This window comes from Staurois parvus, unplaced genomic scaffold, assembly GCF_062004578.1.
Source record: "Staurois parvus isolate SC_StPar_1 unplaced genomic scaffold, SC_StPar_1.0 ptg000155l, whole genome shotgun sequence".
Classification (NCBI taxonomy): domain Eukaryota; kingdom Metazoa; phylum Chordata; class Amphibia; order Anura; family Ranidae; genus Staurois; species Staurois parvus.
In genome coordinates this window covers 31,348,514-31,369,256 of record NW_028317951.1, presented here as the reverse complement: position 1 = coordinate 31,369,256, position 20,743 = coordinate 31,348,514, and the positions used below count along the sequence as shown (strand labels likewise).

The 20,743-nt window shown below is 43.8% G+C and overlaps 1 protein-coding gene across 1 annotated transcript; it reads left to right on the top strand.

The window, feature by feature from the left end:
• The first annotated feature begins 8,037 nt into the window (after positions 1–8,037).
• FAM43A (family with sequence similarity 43 member A) lies at positions 8,038–15,091 on the top strand. Its single transcript, XM_089675651.1, has one exon. The coding sequence runs from the start codon at positions 8,169–8,171 to the stop codon at positions 9,213–9,215; it is 1,047 nt and encodes a 348-aa protein (XP_089531777.1). The 5' UTR covers positions 8,038–8,168; the 3' UTR covers positions 9,216–15,091.
• The last annotated feature ends 5,652 nt before the right edge of the window (positions 15,092–20,743 follow it).

The window sequence follows — 20,743 nt, the reverse complement described above, 5'->3', positions numbered from 1 at the left end:
AACAAGCACCCTGGGACTTAGACTCCGTGCGCTGGGGACGCCTATTCAGTGGAGTGCTAGTGGTACCGCCAGGCGGTCCCTTACAGTCATGTATGAGATTGGGTACCTCTCTGACCTCCTGGGTAACTGTGCCACAGGCAGTAGTGATCGTCACTGGAACCAGCAGGTACTCTTTTAGTGTCCCCATATATTCAAACCACTCTCAGGATTTTAGTTACAGGGTCCTCTCTCCCAGCCACCTGGTTAAGACAAGGGTTACCATACTACCTGATTCCAGCAAGGCCAAGGCGTGAAGCTAGTTCACCCAGATGTCACATTTGAATTTCCTCTCAGTCAGATCTAGATCTAGATGGGTGTAAGCAAGACAGCCCCCATATTGCTCTACATTCCATGGACTCCTCCTGCAGGAGACACTGAGCCTGGACATGGCCCCTGTTGTGACACCTCCAGCACAATATGTTTTTATTCCTTTGTGCCACAGTGTAACTCTGGGATGCCACTTTGGGACCAGCATGATATCTCCAGTGAGATATCCGGTGGGCCTGGACAGCCACAGTTACCCCAAGACAGACTAAGGCCTCACCCTTGAGTTTTTTTTATAGTCCTTGGTGTCAGCCATTGGCAGGTTATAGTAGGCCTTTTGCAGTTCCCCTGATAGGAACCTGGACCGCTAGTCCTGAAGGGACTTCTCTGTCTCAGCTGTGCGCTATAAGATGGTCAGGAAGACCTCCATATCATTAAGGGGAGTTAAGTTTTGAGGAAAATGGCTGGTCTTCACTGTCACTGGTTTGCTAGGGGCAACTCCCTTCAAACAATCCACTATAGTGGTCACATGGGCCTGCTGAGTGTAAAAATGCACTACCTGAGACTGCTGAGCCTGTATGGTCTTCTAATGGGCCACTGTGGACTGAATCAGGGCTTTTATAACCTTTGCCATGCCACCTTCAGAGGTCTGCAGTGTCTGTGCTGCTCTTATCTAGGACATGCAAAAACTGGCACTGGCCCTTTACATACAAGTCTTTACTTCAGATGGCTTTTATGGCTGGATTGCTGGCATCTGATCACCAGTTAGGGGACCAATATAGGATAACAAGCTGACTATTTGTAAAAGTAAACAGGGTTTATTGTTCTTTCAAACTGAGCAGACAAAACAGCTTTCTTCAGCAAAGTGAACACAAACAGTCCTTAATTCTGGTATATTGAAAATAATACAGTAGCTCACCCCTAGTATACTAGTCCCACACCTGGGTTTAAGGTCCCCAACTGCTTTAGGGTACAAGAAATGCTCCAGGAGTTCAGCAAACATCTCAGTCCAAGACAGTCCACACTTTCGCCCCCGGGCAATAGGGGATCATGGGGCCCCTGTGTCCTTGCCCAAACTCAAAAAAGCCTATGATAAAGGTACCAGGGGCATCTCATGGGGCCCCCTACTGACCCCAGGCCCTCAATAGGGGATCATGGGGCCCCTGTGTCCTTGCCCAAACTCAAAAAAGCCTATGAAAAAGGTACCAGGGGCATCTCATGGGGCCCCCTACTGACCACAGACCCTCGGGCAGTGCCCGAGTTTCCAAATGGTCAGTGCGCCCCTGGCTCCACTCCACCTCACAGCAGGTTCTGAGTCCTTCTTGCTCTTTTTCAAGCCTCCCCTGCCGACAAGTTAACCCTTTCAGGACCAAAGTCCCTATAATCAGCGTTGGAAGCCCCTTTACACAGGTCTCTCTGAGCCTCCAAATTCTGGGTCTCAAATAAAGACTTACCAGCCCCAAGAGAGCTGTAAATCAGTCCATTCCTCTCCAAACAGACTACCCTATAACCCCTCACCCTGCATGGGTAAGAATCTCTGAGTACTCTCCTTTTGTCCCCTTTAATGGGACTACAACACAAATAATGGGGAAAAATGCCTCCTTTGCGGGACCCATCCCTGGCATCCTGCACAGAGGCAATAGATGCTTCTGCTTCCTAGCAACAAAAGATATTAGGTGGCAGGAGCCATCCGCAACCTAGTGATGAAGGATGACTGGTGACAACTGCCACCTGCATCTCAGGATGCTCAGTGGCAACAGCTGTCCGAGCCCTAGTGATGAGGGATGTCGATGGGAATAGCTGGATGCATCCTAGCGACAAATGAAACTAGACAACAGGACCAGCAACAAAGGATGCTAAGTACACATGCACGGTTCGTTTAGTTCCGAATCAAAATTCGGAAAAAATTTCAAACTCCTCCCAAACTATACCAATCCACATGCCCTCAACATGGAGGATGGTTTGGGGCAGGTGGGGCTCCGTCCAAAGCCCCTTGTCACTATGTTGATAGGGACAAGGGTCTCTTCCCCACAACCCTCGACGGTGGTTGTGGGGGTTGACCCGAAAAAACAAAACAAAAAAAAATGGTTGTGCACATGATGCTTGCCTCTTGTGACTGAGAGCTCTGGTTCCCTCCAATGGTAAATAAACAAAAGGGTAGGGTCACCAGTGACAGTGGGTGTGAATTGGAGCTGTCAGTTGCCGAGAGGCAAGCCTTGTGTGCACACCTCTTTTTTTTCGTGGTGATGGCTGGCATTTATCATAATTGATGCTGGATTTACTTTGGGAGACATTGACTTTTTTTGTTTTTTTTAAGTAAAGGACTTGTCAAAAACAGTTTTTTTGGGGGGGGGTTTTTACACTTCTTTTGGTGAATGAGTAGGGGTACTATGTTAAATGGGGTTTTCAGATTTTAATAAGCCCCTTGCCCGTAGATCCTCACAACCACTGGCCAGGGTTGTGGGGAAGAGGCACTTGTCCCCAAGGGAAATGGAAGATGAAAATAGCTTCCTGAGTCCATGAAACAAAGGATGCTAGGTGTGATGAGCCGCCTGTGTTGTGGGGATGAAGGATACTAGGCAGCAATAGCTGCCTGCTTCCCAGAAATGAGCTGCCTGCCTCCTATTAACGAAGGACCTAGGAGGCATGAAATGCCTCTGTCCAAGCAATGAAGTACCTAGGAGGCATGAAATGCCTCTGTCCTAGCAATGAAGGATGCTAGACAGCAGGAGCCATTTACATACTAGTGTTAAAGAATTCTAGGTGGCAAAGGTGGCTGCGGTCTAGTGACAAAGGACACTCAGTGGCAAAAGCCACCTGTGCCCTAGTGATGAGGGACAGTAGGCAGCAACAGGTGCCTGCATCCTAGTGAAGAAAGCTGGGCATCAGAAGCCTCCTGCATCTTAGACACCCACCTGCCTTCGCAAATCGCAACGCAAAGTATCGGTACTTGTACTCACCGAACAAAAAAGGTATTGGTGCATCCCTAATATATGTGTACACATGCCACCAAAGGGTTAACATTTACCACCAAATGAAGGCCCAATTTTCCTGAAAAAAAAACAAGGTATAATTCAGCTGCATCCACTAAGCAGCTGTGATGATATGTACAGTTCTACTAACACGTCAAAGTTGCAAAATTGTGTTGAGGCATTAAGATTTGTTTTACCATCCAACATGGAGGGGTTAATCATACTGAATGTGGATATAGTCAGCTATTGGGCCTTTAAGCCCAACTCCAGTTATCAAACTCCCTCTGAGTGACCACCGAGGCCCCTGAGTGTATTTTATGCTTATTTTTCCAGATGTGTTCAGGCTGGTTACATGATGCACAGGGTCCTCTTTGGATCTTCTTCCAGCAGTGGGTGTTCCTCAATGATGCAGGATTAATGGCGCCCAGCACTCACAGCATATCCACAGCCTTCTAGGATGAATGGGTGTTGCCATTATATTCTGCCTGTTAATACATATCTTGTCCATGCTTTATGAGCTATTCATAAACTGCAAGATGCTGGACAAAGCTTGAATTCATTTGCTTAACACAGTGGAGAGATTTCCGTGGTTGGAGGAGAGCTGGTCACATGACAGTTTGTTTTACTTACGCAGTCCAATTATTTAATAATACTTCACTGGCTTTAGAGTATAAAAGCTAGTGAAGGGCCAAACACATCTATAAAGCCCTTTAGTTTTCCATTTCTTTCTCCTCTGGATCTAAGTTTGACACATTTTTGGCAGGTTTTTTTCGTGACACATCTTATTTTGTAAATAGATGATCCTTTACTTACTAAGCTGATAAAATACAGAGTCTACTTAAAGAAAAATTTGCTTTGTGAATGTCTTATCATTCACACATATGTACCAAATAATACCCATAATGTTTGTAATATGTGTGTAATAGTTTCTTTGTTGCCTCTTTCTGGGCAAATGTTACACTTCCTAACATTGGGTCCTAAGAGAAAAATAGCTGCAAGAGCATAAGAGTTAAAGATCATTCATTATTAGAGAAAATAGACTAACTGTAGACTAACTACTGTACATTCAACCAAAAGGGGAAATAATATAAGGGAGAACTACATTCAACCAAAAGGGGAAATAATATAAGGGAGACCTCAGAACAGTGCACAGTCTATACTGATCCCAGTGAAGTGAAACATTTAGCAGTGTATTATTACCACTGCGAGACATTTGTATTTTGTTTCATAATGAATCAATTTCCGGATGAAAATTTGATTTTCAGAGATTTGGATGTATACAGTACAATCATCTGAGAAGACATAGTCACAAATCCAACAAAATGTTTCATTCGGATGATGTTACATGATACGATAATAGTTCAGTCCCATGGGGAAATTAATTCAATTTTTGAATTAATTTGATAATTCAGCTTCGAGTACATTTGTGATTTAAATTGAATTTGTAATTGTCACAGTCAGTCAGTTGAGTTCCATAGTTTAATGCAATTCTTAGGTTTGAAAAATTTGGAGCTGCTGAAATTTGCATTATTCATTCTGCTGCGTTAGAAAATATTGACTCTCTCTGAATAGTTTTGATATATGAATATCAAATGCACCTGAAATATATATAAATCGTCTGAAAAACTGCAAACATTTTTTAATCCATCGGGGCCAACAATTATTCGAAACAAATTCTGAAAAGGAATTGGTTTAACATAATGAATGTGACAAAACAAAATTCTTCAATGAATTAATGCATCTGAAATGAAATGAAAATTTCTGGAGTGCAAATGTCTAACTATGGCTGAATGTTTTTTGGATCCCTGGTACTATCATTTTGCTTGTGGGAAGCAGGCTGTGAATTCTTACTGTTGCACAACCGGCTCCCCACTGTTCATACGTGAGATGCGCTGTGCATTCTGGGTGGTCCTGCAGCCTCCTGGGACTTGTGATGTGTCCAATGAGGTTGCGTGTGGCGAAGGTGAACTTCCGCTCTTCTCGAAACTGGGAGCAGGTATCTGTCAGAAATAAACTTCCAGAAGTAGTAGAGGAGGGAGAAAAGTGAAACTCCTTATTTTAGGTCAAATTTTGCTTTAAGTATAAATACTTCAATAGACTTTTCTTTTTTTAAACTAGTTTAGCTTATTCACAAGGGCGGAAAAAAACCACAGTTAAAGCAGAACTATAGGCAAAACTTTTTTTTTTCGTTTTGGATAGAGTAAGAAAGGGTTATGACCCCTGTCCATTTATTTTTTGTCATCTGTGTCTCTTTGGGGAGATTTACCTTCACTTCCTGTCCCATTGCCAAAACAGAAGTGAGAGGAAGTCTCAAAAAATTAAGGCAATCTTGGTATTATACCCCCTCTAGACTACATATCATGTTTCCAGGAGCGTCTCACCTCTGCTTCCGGGGTTGCGGCCTTGCTGGCATACGTTTTGAGCCTGTCCCGGCCTTTCATTGGTGTGGCGTAAAATTTCTGAAGTGGCCTCCACTGTAGCAGATACCCCGATGCACTTGTCTGTGCAGATTTGCTTATTGGAAGCCCCTATCTCGGGTATACAGACCGAAGCTATGAGGCTGATTCACACCATCTGTGTCTCAACCCTTTGGGTCAATGTACCGCTGGAGGGCTTCGTTTTCAGGTAAGTCCTTTATAATGTGCTAGCATGCAATGCACACTCTCACATTATGACATTACATTGCAGGGAGGTAAGGTTTTGTTTTTTTTTTTTTGCACATTTACTATCATTTTAGCCGCTTTCGTGCCACCCTATAGCAGAAATACTGCTACTACAGGGCGGCACAGGTGCGTAAAATCACGTGTATATATATATATATATATATACAGTATATGTGATTTTACATTACCGGGTAGGGGGCACAAGTGTCCTACCCGCACCGCCATTCGCGGCCACGGTTGTCAATCACCCGGCCCCAGCCGGTAATTACTCGCAGCACCCAGTAGTTTCCGAAGATCTCCAAGGACTGTTTTATTTACTAACAGTCCTCCTCCCTGTCAGCTTGGGCACGCTGCTCCAGATGGATGTGCTCAATACAGCCATCCAAAGCAGTGTAATTACAGTGCAGCACTCAGACACCGCCCCCTAGTAAAACACTCCCTGCACACAGTTAACCCTTTGATCGCTCCTCATGTTAATCCCTTCCTGCCCAGTGCCATTAGTACAGTGTCAGTGTTTTTTTTTAGCACTGATCACTGTACTGGTGTCACTGGGTATGTCAGTGACACCAAATCAGTTCCCCCCCAGTGTCAGAATGCCAGCCACAGTCCCACTATAAATTGCTGATCGCCGCCATTACTAGTAAGAAACAAAAAATTCCAGTACATATACTGCCATTTGTAGACACTATAACTTTCACGTAAACCAATTAATTTACATGTATTGGGATTTTTTTTTTTAGCAAAGACATGTAGCAGAATACATCTTGGCCTACATTTATGACGAAATTTGATTCTTTAAATTTTTTTACTCTTGTATCCCGTCCTAGTATTTCCCAGCTCTGCCATGAGGACTTGTGCTCTTGGACCCCTTCCTGGTATTTCCCAGCTCTGCCATAAGGACTTGTATTCCTGGACCCCATCTTGGTATTTCCCAGCTCTGCCATGAGGACTTGCGCTCTTGGATCCCATCCTAGTATTTCCCAGCTCTGCCATGAGGACTTGTGCTCTTGGACCCTGTCCTAGTAAATACCATGAGGACTTGTGCTTTTGCAGCCCATCCTAGTATTTCCCAGCTCTGCCATGAGGACTTGTGCTCTTGGACCCTGTCCTAGTATTTCCCAGCTCTGCCATGAGGACTTCCCCTCTTGGATCCCATCCTGATATTTCCCAGCTCTGCCATGAGGACTTGTGCTCTTGGGCCCCGTCCTAGTAAATACCATGAGTACTTGTGCTCTTGGACCCATCCTAGTATTTCCCAGCTCTGCCATGAGGACTTGTGCTCTTGGACCCCATCCTAGTAAATACCATGAGGACTTGTGCTCTTGGACCATCCTAGTATTTCCCAGCTCTGCCATGAGGACTTGCGCTCTTGGACCCCGTCCTAGTATTTCCCAGCTCTGCCATGAGGACTTGTGCTCTTGGATCCCATCCTAGTATTTCCCAGCTCTGCCATGAGGACGTGTGCTCCTGGACCCCATCCTAGTATTCCCCAGCTCTGCCATGAGGACTTACGCTCCTGGACCCCATCCTAGTATTCCCCAGCTCTGCCATGGACTTGTGCTCCTGGATCCCATCCTAGCATTTCCCAATCTGCCATGAGGACTTTTGCTGTTGGATCCCATCCTAGTATTTCCCAGCTCTGCCATGAGGACTTGCGCCCTTGGATCCCGTCCTAGCATTTCCCAGCTCTGCCATGAGGACTTGCGCTCTTGGACCCCGTCCTAGCATTTCCCAGCTCTGCCATGAGGACTTGCGCCCTTGGACCTCATCTTAGTATTTCCCAATTCTGCCATGAGGACTTGCGCCCTTGGATCCCATCCTAGCATTTCCCAGCTCTGTCTGATAACACTCATGATTGTCAGCTCATATGACCTGTGTACCTTTTCACTGATTAGCTTTAATTGATGTCCATTCTAGTTCCTCTTCCTAGGGTTGTAAAAGAAGACAGCTGCTAGGTGTTGTGTGTTCTCAATGGTAAGCAGAGGGTTAATGGGGAGTAGTTCGTTCCATTGGCTGGCCTCCCCTGCTGTGTACACGGCGATGGTTTGTTCCAAGCTATATGTAGCAGAGCCCAGCGCTAGAGCTCAGAGATGGGAAGGGGGAGCCCCGGCAGAGGAGGTTGTCGGAGAGGAGCTGGCCATCGGTGTGCAGTGACAGCTCTCCCCTACACGAGGCGATGCTGTGAGGACGATCTCCTTGTCGATCACACCTCTCCCTCCCATACACAGACATGTTGCCCTGGAAAAAGAGCAAGTTCGACCTGATCGAGGAGGACAGCAAGCAGAGCAAACAGAAGGGCTATGCGGTGAGCCTGAACTACAGCGCCCTGACCTCCCTGGCCAAGTCGTGCCCGGAGGGGGCTCTGACCAGGGTAGGCAGTATGTTCAAATCCAAGAGGAAGAAGATCAAGATCACCGGGGAGGACCCGACCTACACCGTGCTCTACCTGGGCAACGCCACCACCCTGCAGTCCAAGGGCGACGGCTGCACCGACCTGGCCGTGTGTAAGATCTGGAGCAAGAGCGAGATGGGCAAGCATGGCACCAAGATGAAGCTGACGGTCAGCGCCCAGGGCATCCGCATGGTGCACGTGGAGGACAAAGCCAAGCGGCCCGGACACCTCTACCTGCTGCACCGGGTCACCTACTGTGTGGCCGACCCCCGCCTGCCCAAGATCTTCGCCTGGATCTACCGGCACGAGATGAAGCACAAGGCGGTGATGCTGCGCTGCCATGCCGTGCTGGTCTCCAAGCCCGAGAAAGCCAAGGCCATGGCACTGCTGCTCTACCAGACCTCCGCCAACGCCCTGGCCGAGTTCAAGAGGCTGAAGAGGAGGGAGGACGCCCGGCACCAGCAGCAGCAGCTGATCGGGGAGCACAACATCCCCCTGGTCCCCCTCCGCAAACTCCTCAATGGACAATGCTGCTACAAGCCGCCGGTGGAGAGGAGCCGCAGCGCCCCCAAACTGGGCTCCATCACCGAGGACCAGCAGGGCGAGGAGGAGGAGGAGAGGGCCATGAGCTTCGAGTGTGAGGATGTGCTGGACGCTGGGGGTGGGGGGGAGGACGAGCATGACAAGCACGAACTGGCCCAGCTCATCAGTGACCTGGGGGAGCTCAGTCTGGGCAATGACCTGCAGACCCTCAAAGCCGATCTCAGGGTCACCAGACTGCTGTCCGGGGAGAGTACGGGCAGTGAGTCCTCCATAGACAGCAACCAGGAGAACGGACACATCAGCAATGGCTTCCAGGAGTGTAGGGTGCCTGAGACTGTATGAGGAAGGGGGAATGGGGGGTACCATCCCTGGGGACATCCTCCATGTGTGGAGAACAAGGACACCATCCCTGGGGACATCCTCCATGTGTGGAGAACAAGGACACCATCCCTGGGGACATCCTCCATGTGTGGAGAACAAGGACACCATCCCTGGGGACATCTTCCATGGCACGAGGACAAGGACATCATTCTGCAGACATGATCCATGGACAATACCACCATCCCTGGGGCATGGACAGTGACCACATCCTTAGATATTCTTCATTTGTGGAGGACCATGGACAATAACACCATCCCCAGGACATACTCCATGTCAGCAGGACCATAGACAATGACACCATCCCTGGGGTATAGAGATATCACAAAGGCGTTAATGACATCATCCCTGGGACATACTCTGTCAGGAACAACACAATCCTACCTAATGGCATTCTAGAGACCGTGCACCTTCATACTGACATCAAGAAAGCATTGGACCATGACCACATCACTGGGACATGTCCATATTGGGAAGGCTATATAGACAATGACCGTATCCCTGGGACATACTGATGTTAGGAAGACCGTAGAAAATGACAAAACCCCAAGAATATATTGATGTTCAGAAGGCTATAGACATGACCATATCCCTGAAGCATAGTGATGTTAGGAAGACAATAGATAATGGCAGAACCTCTGGAACATACTGATGTTAGGAGGACCATAAGACAATGACCATATCCCTGAATCAGTGATGTTAGGAAGACTATAGATAATGACAGGACTAGAACATACTGATGTTAGGAGGACCATAAGATAATAACCATATCCCTGAATCATAATGATGTTAGGAAGACTAGATAATGACAGAACCTCTGGAACATACTGATGTTAGGACCATAAGATAATGACCACATCCCTTAATCATAGTGACCTTAGGAAGACCATAGAAAATGTAAGCATCTATGGGACATGCTGATGACCACATCCTGATGGCTTTCTAGAGACCATGCACTTCGATTTTATTGATGTAAGGAATAACTTTGACAATGACCACATCTTGATGGGGTCATAGACTGAACCTCCATACTTACAAGGAAATACTGATGTCATTAATACCTTGGACAATGCCCGCATCTTGATGGGGTCCTACAGACCATGCACCTCTATACATACAAGAACATACTGATGTCAGGAAAACCTTTAGCTAATGACAGCATTCTGATGGCACCTTAGAGACCTTGCACCTCCAGAACTGCCAGAGATGTGCAGTTCAAACTCCTCCAGCGCCATTCCCCCCCCCCCCCCTTTTCGCAGGGAGTAAAAGGATTTTGTGACCTAGAAGGGAAAACCATGCATATCTATGATTTCAGAAGATTATCTGTCACATGCACTGTTATGGGTATTATGTGCTGTGACTGACTTTTGCCACATGGATGGATGTGTTTATAGTACTGCATAGTGTGTATGTGATGTATGTATTATTTGAAAGGCATATTTTAAAGCTTTCTGTGCTGTTCAAGGGTCAGTTCTTCTGGAGGTTCTGCGCTGTGGGAATGCATGTGTTAAGCTGGTCATACATATATAGATTTCTTTCAGTCAGCCTGCAGACTGAACAAAAGAAATCTAAGATTCCTTCATTTGTGCTAACCTGCGCAGAATACCAGAACAGTGCCTGGATTTGATTGGATGCAGGCGTGGTTTGGCTGACAAGCTTCCAGTTGGTTCTTTTGACAACAGGTGATTGAAAAATTGTCAATCTAAGTGATGGCTAAAGGGCCACCCACAGAGCTAAATGTGGTTGATTCAGCAGAAGTCACTTGTAATTTGAAGCATGTATGCCCTCTAGGATATAGAATGGCAGTGGGTTATTTCCGGGCTAGTTCCCTCAAACTGTTCTACTTCTGTCAAGGTGTAGAGTTTGGAGGAATTGTAAAACTGGGTGTGAACGATTGACACCAGCTTCCACAATTGCAAAGTGGAAGTTTGAGAACCCCTGATGGGGGCCCCCCCCCCCCCCCCCCAAACACACACCTTATAATCCAGCCCATGTCAGGGTTTTTTTTTTTTTTTTTTGGGGGGGGACTTGTGTGCAATGCCTCATTTTCCAACACTATACGAGTTCCAGCCCAGCGGGTGCACAGCAAAAACCATGTGGTATGCATAATAAGCACTTTATGGCCTGGTGTATGTTCCTTAACTGCAATGGAGCCAGCACCTTCTGTTTTGATCAGTATTGTCTGTGATGTTTAATGCTTCTTGTATTTAAACATTTATCTGAGATCAAACCTTTAGACCACAATGGATGACATCTTGGGCAGTAACACACTAGTGTTTGGTGTAATTATAGTTGATGGGGAACCCTCGGCATGTATGGTGCAGAACTGACATATCCAAGACCTGTGGGTCCTAGTAGGCTCTGCTGCTAAACTGGAAGACAAGGGACTTTACCAAATTGGGCGACTTACCCAGGCTGTGCTGACACTTTCCTACCCGGCTTGATTATTCTAATCCTGAATTCAGAAGCCGACATTTTCTGACAGTCATGCAGTAGCAGCACTTTATGAGCAGTATCTTCCCAGCTGCTGTTTGTTAGGTTCAGTTTTCCGGGCTCATGTTGTATGAAAGGGAAAAAAGTGCAATGCTGGGAAGTCAAGTGGGGCCATGTATCAGATTTATTTTTTTCATGTCTATTTCCTGTTTTGTTCTTGGCTTGGTGCAATATTTGCACATATAACTGCGGTGGGGTGAGGCACAGGCAAGATGAAATCTTGCCAATCTGCTCCTGCACCAGGTACACTAATTCATAGCAGCTGAAAGCTAAGCAGCACATAGCAGACCAAGTGCTTTGTCTAATCACAGCTTAATCAGTCCCTGCAGCCGTCCTCTAGTAGCAGACTATGAAGAGGTAACCGATCATAGTGGCTCTGCTATTGACTACACAATGGGTACATTCACACACTTCCCTTAGTCATGTTTTTTCATGATTTCAAATTTAGTTCTACATAAAATTAGGCTGCTGTTTTTAGACTGCTAAATATCTACAACTGTTTACTTTTTCTATCCATTGTTGAAAAGGATCAGCTCAATTCTCTTCTGTTGATTGGTCATGCCAAAGACCCTTTGCTATATAATACTGTGGCCTTTCATGACTATATTGTTGTGTAGGAAAACCCATATGGCTTTGGACTGAGGGTACACTTGTAGGGCTTGTACACACCATGTCTGTTAAGATGCGTTTGTACATCACAAATATATGGTGTAAACATGGGATGCAAAAAAAAAATTTTTTTTTCTGTCCTGTTAATACCGTATCTTTGTGGTTGTGCGCAGACAAACGCAGCTCAGTGGATATGGTGTGAACAAGCCAATACTGTCAGATAAGCTACTGGCAGAGAGGATTTAGGCTTGGTTCACACTGCTGCGACTTGGGATCCAACTTGTGAGACCCATTATATGTGAAATCCCATATTGGTCAATGAGAGCCATCTTGATTAGCACTAATGAAGTCGTTTCAACTTTAAAAAAGGTTCCTGTACTTCAAGGCAACTTCTTTCTGACTTGTGCCCATTTACTTGGAAGTCGCCTCCAAGTTGGATCCCCATCTTTATTGATGTGATTTGGATCCAATGTTGAGGGAAGATTACCCAGGCAAAGGTGTATGGCATGGAAGTCCTGCATCAAGTCGCATCAAAGTTGCCGGCAAATTGGCAGGAAGTCTCCTGAAGTCGCGTGACTTTCAGGTTTCAGTAGTGTGAACCAAGCTTTAATTTGATCTGTAGGCCATGAAACTTGTAATCTTATTACATTCAGAATGGAGAAAAATGTGGTTAACTTGTTTGTGGAATGGATACAGTTTTGCTACTTGGTTACGTTCTTCATGCAAAAGAGAAGGCTAAAAAGTGTCATCCTTACTTTGAACCTGATGAGAAAATCTGTTTCGATAACCTTGGATTAAACAGATGTGTGTGTTATCTGTAATAACCTCCAAACAAGAAAATTCAGCACTTGGCCAATAACACTCAAAGATTCAATACAGTGACAATGCATTTATGGCAGGCAACGTATAGGGGGAAAAAATGCCCCAACATTTCAAGGCCATGTGGGACCCTTTTCTAAAGGTACATGTCACCTTGAAAAACTGGTGCTATATGGCCTTGAAATGCCAGTGTGATGCTGTTTATTCTTTTTCCTGCCATCAATACATTATCACCTCAATAAACCTTTTGAGGTTTATTTGTTGAGTACTGCGTTTTTCTTCTTTCGAGCCAAATACAGCATCACCATTAGCCAAGCACTTCCAGCTAGTGAGGGCAAGGGTTAGGTACTGAATGGATTTGTTGTTAGTCAATAATACCCTGTCCTGATTTAGGGTTTATAATCTTAGCTAGAGGAATATCCAGTTTCCATAGGAAAAGTCTGTTGTTCTCTGCTTTAGATCTACAAGTACCCCAGTAACCTAATTTATCATTTTCTGAGACATGCCTAAGACAACTGGTGTACTTCCTTTGCTTATTGTTGGATAAGCAGTAGAACAGCTAGTTGTACATCGGCTATTATGCACAACAGATGGGGTTTTGTAGCATTTATTTGAATGAGGAAGATAAATTTGCATATAGCAATTAAAAAAAATAGGTTTCAGTTATTTGTAGTTGGATCTGTAAATTTGTATGGTTCTTATAAGCAACACCTGGGTTTTCATACAAGGAAATTGATCCATTTTGGTCTGTTTTGTAAAGAAGATAAATGTGTAATAGTCCATTGTGACCAGCTAAGTCTTCTTCCTTTTTTTTTCTTCTAATAATCGGATCATTAGAATTGGATCATTTTCATAGGACATACCTGGGGTATTTTGCAGGAAGTTAAATGACCAATTGGGTCTGTGTAGTAAGGAAGATAAATGCATAATAGACTCAGTTGGTCACTATGGTATTGCACCTTCATCTTCCTTACTAAACAGACCTAATAGAGTAATTTTCTGTATGAAAACCCAGATATAAAGGACCATTCCATTATCCAGATTGGACTATAGGAAAAACTCAGTTGGTCACTCTGGATTATTTCCTGCAGTCAGATCAGGAAAACTGGATTGTCCTTTTTATAGGCTAGATATGGGTTTTTGTACAGGAAATGACCCAATTGGGTCTGTTTAGTAAGGAAGATGAATGTGTAATAATGTCTAATGACCAGTTGAGACTATTTCTTATAGTCAGATCAGTAAAATTTAATGGTTCTTATAGGCAAGACCAGGAAAGGTAAATTGGTCCTGTTTAGTAAGGAAGATGAATGTGTAAGTAGTCCATAGCGACTTACTTACTATAGCAGATCAGTAATTAAAATATTAAAAAAAAAAAAAAAATCACAAATCCTCCCTGAAGCTGTTTCTAGTGTATCCCATATCGCATTGTAATAGTATCTAACCGAGGAAGCTCATTGGTGCACTTGAACACTTGAAGATTTGTAACCTGCCAACTTGGTAAATGTGTTCATGCCTCTGCAGCCTGCCAAAACTCCACCAATAAATATTCTTGGAGAGTTGGTACATTTGAAATGTTTACACATCCATATATATATTTTTTTTTTTTTTTTTTTTTTCTAGCCCACTGGGATACTTCTGTTTTTTATTCCATTACATTCCATGATGGTTTTTGTAATACTTGCACTGTTGTGAAGTACCTTGCCAGTGTTTCATATGTGTAAATATATAGATATTGTACATACTTGTCACATAAATATAAATGTTATCTTTGCTGTGCAAAAGACCAATATGTTGTTATTCACTTGTACATATTCTTGTGTATATAATTATTTTTCTTTGTTTTTTAAAGGACATCACTGTTATGATGTTTGTTTGCACACCTGGAAAATATAATAAAAGAAACTAATTTAAGATATAAATACTTTTTCTTCCATGTATGGTAACAGACAGAAATTGTAGTGGTTCTGTGTGTTTCCCTGACTGATGCTGTAATCAGACTGATCCTTCCTCCTTTTCCTGACCTATATCCCTAGTTTGCAGTGTAGTGTCACAGCAGGACTGCATTTCAGTGGTTTTGTAGTTGGGGGTGGTAAACGTGTGCTAGAGCAGAATCCCTTTTTTTTTTTTTTTTTTGTTTTGTTTTTTAAACTGCTCCTCCCCCCCCTTCAAGCTGCCAAGCTTTCCAAACAGGGTACAAGAATAATCTCCCCTCTACATTCCCCAATCATGGTTGGCAGACACCACCACCTATCAATGGCAACCCTTTCAACTGAATGAGGGGTAGCACAGTGGTTTGGGTTTTTTTAGGGGCTAAAACAGGCTGAAAGGAGGTGATATGTTGCCTCCTTTAGCACCTGTGTAAAGGCCTCTAAAAAGTAATTCCATAAAGTAATCCACTGTGGTTCATTCTTCAGAGGGCACCACAAGTGTAAATGAACCCTTAAAGGATCAGTTTACCTTTGGGAACCTGTTGCATATTTCACCCTGTTTTTACTCTTTCTCCCCCCCCCTTCCCCCGTGACTGAAGTATGGGGAGACATTTCCTGTACTAGCTGACACTTTTTAAAAAAGGCATGGACTTGCATGGCTCCGCCCACATGGCCACGGCATTCATTCAGTGTTCTATGAATGAACTACAAGTCCCAACAGACTTGGTGATTGTCTGGTTGTAGTTCTTGATGAACTACCACAACACTGTGGAGCGTTGTGGTAGTTCATTGAGTCTTCCTGTCAGTATATCTGCATGATCTATTGACAGGTCTACAGGAGACCTGCATGGCACCAGCAATCTGCTAATAGCTGATGCAATGCTTTACAGGTTCCTGCAACCAAAAATAATACACTTTTTTTTTTTTTCCTGCAAAAAATGTGCATTTTATTTTTGGTCAAAAGGTATGATCATTTTAATGCTTATGCTATGGTTACATGCTTAAAGGGGCTTTCACCAAGCTAAACACCCATGTGCTCAGGTTCTGATAACCCCTATATACAGTCTACTAATTTAGGACTGTTGGCTAATAAATTAGTATAGTATGTATCAGATCCTAATCAGATGATTTATCAGATTAGTTTTTAATCTTAGGCTAAGTAATCCTTCAATCTGGAGTATTTAAAATTGGTTGTTATACAGATAACAAAGCAGCCATATGAAATATACTATGAATTGTTTCTGTGTGCACAAATGATTTTGTGGATTTCTTCAAACTTTGGGGGGGAGGTGGTCTCTCATTTATTTACTGATTTGAATCAACTGCAAATGCATTGGTAGGGAAAACTGTAAACCTAACTGAATTTCACTGTGGGTTTAGGTGTTTGCCTGGAATGCTTTTTAATGCTTGGTATGTGGGGTTTTTTTTTTTCCTCCCAACCCAGCAGGCTGAATGGGGGGAAAAAAACTGAGGTGGTCTTTGTACTAACTATATGATGTTGGTACAGCAATTTCCTCACTGTGGTATAATGTTCTGCCAGAGCACATTAGTCAGTGCTCGCAGTGATTGGCTGCAAGTGCTAATCGGATACATGCATATTTGTCAGAAGCCGGTCATAAGATCGGCTTCTGTCATACAAGCAGCTGTACATAGTGGCCAAATGTCATCTGGTTTTTACTGTACCAGCTGATTTTGGCCCGTGTATGGGACTTTAGCTGCATCAAGAAATGCAGTAATCAGCATGTGCTGCTCATTCAAACATATACCATTTTGCCTGAGGCAGTTTCCATTTTGAATGGAAGGAAAGGCATCAAAACCACCTGTGTGAATGCCTTTTATGATGGACCTTGAAAGGCAATCTAAACTGCATTGCAATGATATACAGTATAAAAGTATGGCAAAGCATGTTCTTATGTGTTTTGACACCTTTCCATTGATTTCAATAGAAAAAAAGCAATAGGCCAAAAGCACAATTTGGAATTGTCCCCCCCCCCCCAAAAAAACCTACATTTAGCTAAACCTGTTTTTTTAAAAATCCGCACAAGAGAAAGGTACATACACTTATAACATTTCTCTTGTGCTGGTGCCAGCTGCAGTAGAAATTTTACATCTTCCTATGCCCTGAAGCCCTAGTCTTCCTGTACTGCAAGGGTTAATACCAATGCTGGACCTGTCACAGACATTCATCAAAAATAGAAGCTGAATTTTCGCTTCTGTGAATGAAAAGCGCTTTATGAATGGAGGATGAGCAAATGAATGAAACATTCACCTCCTCCATTAAAAGATTGCTTTTCATTTTTTTTGTTTTTTTTATGTAAAGCTGCACATAGACATGAGAAAATATTCATCCAACTTTTTCAGCTGGGCTGACTGTCTCCTGTTAGGTATCCTGTTAGGCAACTGTACATGAAATGGCAATTTAATTTGTTACATGTCTAATTAATATACAGAAGAGTATTTAGAAATTAAATTTTAACTAAATATTAAATTTGTAGTGGTAATTTTGTTCACAAACTGCCTCTGAACATACTGTATATGTCTTGAAATGTACCATATTGTGTAGCTTACTATAACTTTTTGGCTTTATTGTAGAAGTTGATTTCGGATAGTTGGGTTAATTTGTATTGGTTTTTTTTTTCTTATGTTTTGTTATTGAAATTGGGCTGGAGTGACATATGTAATTTTGAAGTGTTAAAGGCTAGCCACACCTTTTGCACCACGTTACATGGTACAATCTCCATGACAGGAAACCCGATGTTTATTCTGACTAAGCTCCAGAGATCATGTGTAGTGATGGGTCAAAGTTCCAGAAGGACAACCATCACTGCAGCCCTTCTGGGCTTTATGGCAGAGTGGCTAGACAGTGAAATAGTTCCGTCTTGGTTTCTTCAGACCAGATAATCTTGTTCCTCAAAGTCTGAGAGTCCTTCATGCACTTTTTTGCAAACTCTAAACTGAGGAGAGGCTACCGTCTAGCCACTCTGCCATAAAGCCCAGAGCAGTGGAGGGGGGCAGTGATGGTTGTCCCATCTCCACAGTGACCAATCAGGTTCTTGGTCACCTCTCTTACCAAGGCCCTCTCGGAAGCGTCCTGTTCTGCCAAATGTCTTCCATTTGAGAATTGTGGAGGTTATTGTGATCTTGGGAACCTATAATGCAGCAGACTTTTTTTTTTTTTCGCCTTCCCCAGATTTGTACCATGCAATAATCGTGTCTCTGAGCTCTGCAGGCAGTTCTTTTGACCTCATGACTTTTGCTCTGATACAGTAAGCATTGTCAGATGTGAGGCCTTTTATAGAGTGGTGTATGCCTTTCCAAATCATGCCCAAACAGTTGAGTTTACCACAGGTGTACTCCAATCAAGGTGTAGAAACGTTTCAGTGACAAGAGAAATGGGAGGCACCTGAGCTACATTTGAAGTGTTGTTGCACAGGATCTGAATACTTATGCCAATATGATATTTCAGTTTTTTTTATTTTTAATAAATTCAGACACTTCTAAAATTCTGTTTTTCACTTTGTCCTTATGGGGTACTAAGTTTAATAAAAAGAAAAAAATTAATTTATGCAACTGTAGTGTCAGACTGAAACATAACAGAATTGAAAAAAAGTGAAGGGGAACTGATTTTTTTTTTTTTATTTTAAATGTGCTTATTATTTTTTTTTTTTTGTAAAAAGGTAGAGTTGGCCTTTGATTGGATTTCCTTTTTTCCCTGTCCTGCAAGTCAGTGAGCTAAATTATTCCATGTCTCTCCCAGCTTCCACTGCTGCCTGCATATGTAAGTCAGGCAGGAGGTAATTCTCTATGGGAAATCATTTGACACAGGCCAGAAAGCAGATGGAGGAAGTTCTCATAGCATGTCCCACCGCTGATCTGCAGGACCATAAGCGCAGGGATGAATCAGATTCACAGCACTGCTTTTTCACAGGTAAATGTGATCTCCACCTTTAAAGTGTCTCCCTGCTATGAACTGACTTTCTGCAAAACTCAGGATAATTAGTCCTATATCGTTTTGTTTGTGGTGATTGATTCTCACCTCCTTTTTGCCTTTCTGTGATCAGAGAATCAATCATATTTTATGACTTTGGCCTGTGTTTGGTTTTGACCTATCTCCCCCCAAATTCATGTGATCCTTATCAGTTCCTAATTGGGGCAGAGAAGGGTTGCTCATTTGATCATCTCCCTATAAATTTAGACCACCTTATGGGGGAGGTTGCAGATGGGGGGGGCATTGTCCTGTGTGAGTGCATTTTGTGCTGGAGTGCAAAACAGCAGTTGAACACAGCAGTTTAACAAAAGCAGGATCACTCAAGCAGCAGGAATACAACAAAGAACTCTGCTGCATGCTGGATGGACTGCAAGCAAACACCCTGGGAAACATCTCCTACAAGTTTGATTCTCACTCCATCTACCTTTTTAATATGACCCCTCTACTCCTCTTCATATTACTATCCTCTCAAATTCTCCTTTCTTTACCCCTCTGCTCTACGTCAAAGCTAATACATATTACCCTCACTTCTATCATCTCCCTACTACTGCTCTCATCACCTCTTGCTAATAATTTACTCACCTGCTGACCTAAACACCAGGACTGGAAGGCATGTGCACTCATATACATCCCGATCCCATCTTACTTTCCTCACCCTCCTTCTAACCTCTGGGGATATCTCCCCAAACCCTGGGCCTCCAGTATCTCACCCCCACACTAGGCACCCTCCTTCCTCCGGGACTAGCCGCAATCCACTCAACTTAATCTCAATCCCCATGCTCCTTAAAACCACCCTCCCTTTTTCATGTGCACTCTGGAATGCCCACTCTGTCTAATAAGCTCACCTTTGTCCATGACCATTTTGTCTCCCACTCCCTTAACCTACTAGCAATTACAGAAACCTGGTTTCAAGCATCAGATTCTGCTTCTCCTGCAGCACTTTCCTATGGAGGCCTTCTCTGGACCCACTCACCCAGACCCAGTGATTGGAAAGGTGGTGGGGTTGGCTTGCTTCTATCCCCAGTGAGCACCTTTCAAGTCCTCCCAAACCCTCCCTCTCTATCCTCTCCTTTTCTTTCAAGACTCACTGCATCCGGCAGTTTTCTCCCTCTTTAAAGATTACAGTGATCTACCGGCCTCCTGGACTGGTGTCGTGCTTTCTTGATGACTTCTCTGCTTGGCTACCCTACTTTCTCTTCTCTGAAATACCCACTATCATTCTTGGAGATTTTAACATCCCCATTAATGTGAACAACCCAGCTACATCCCAACTCTTCAACCTAACCTCATCTTTTGCCTTAACACAATGGACACAGTCCTCCACTCACTCTGAGTCCTCCACTCACTCTGATGGGAATACATTAGACCTTGCTTTCTCCCATCTTTGCACTCCCTACAACCTCACAAACACCCCGTTTTTTTTCTTATAGATCACAATCTCATCACCTTTACAGTGTCTTTGTCTTCAAACACTTATCCCTCCAAGCAGCAATTACCCACAGAAACCTTCACAACTTAAACCCTTCTCTTTTCCACTCTGAAACTGACCACCTCTATGACAGAATCTCTCCCCTGTCCTGCTCTGCCCTGACCTGGCCACTGCTATCTACAACCGTTCGCTTTCAACCACAGTAGACTCACTTTCTCCTCTAACT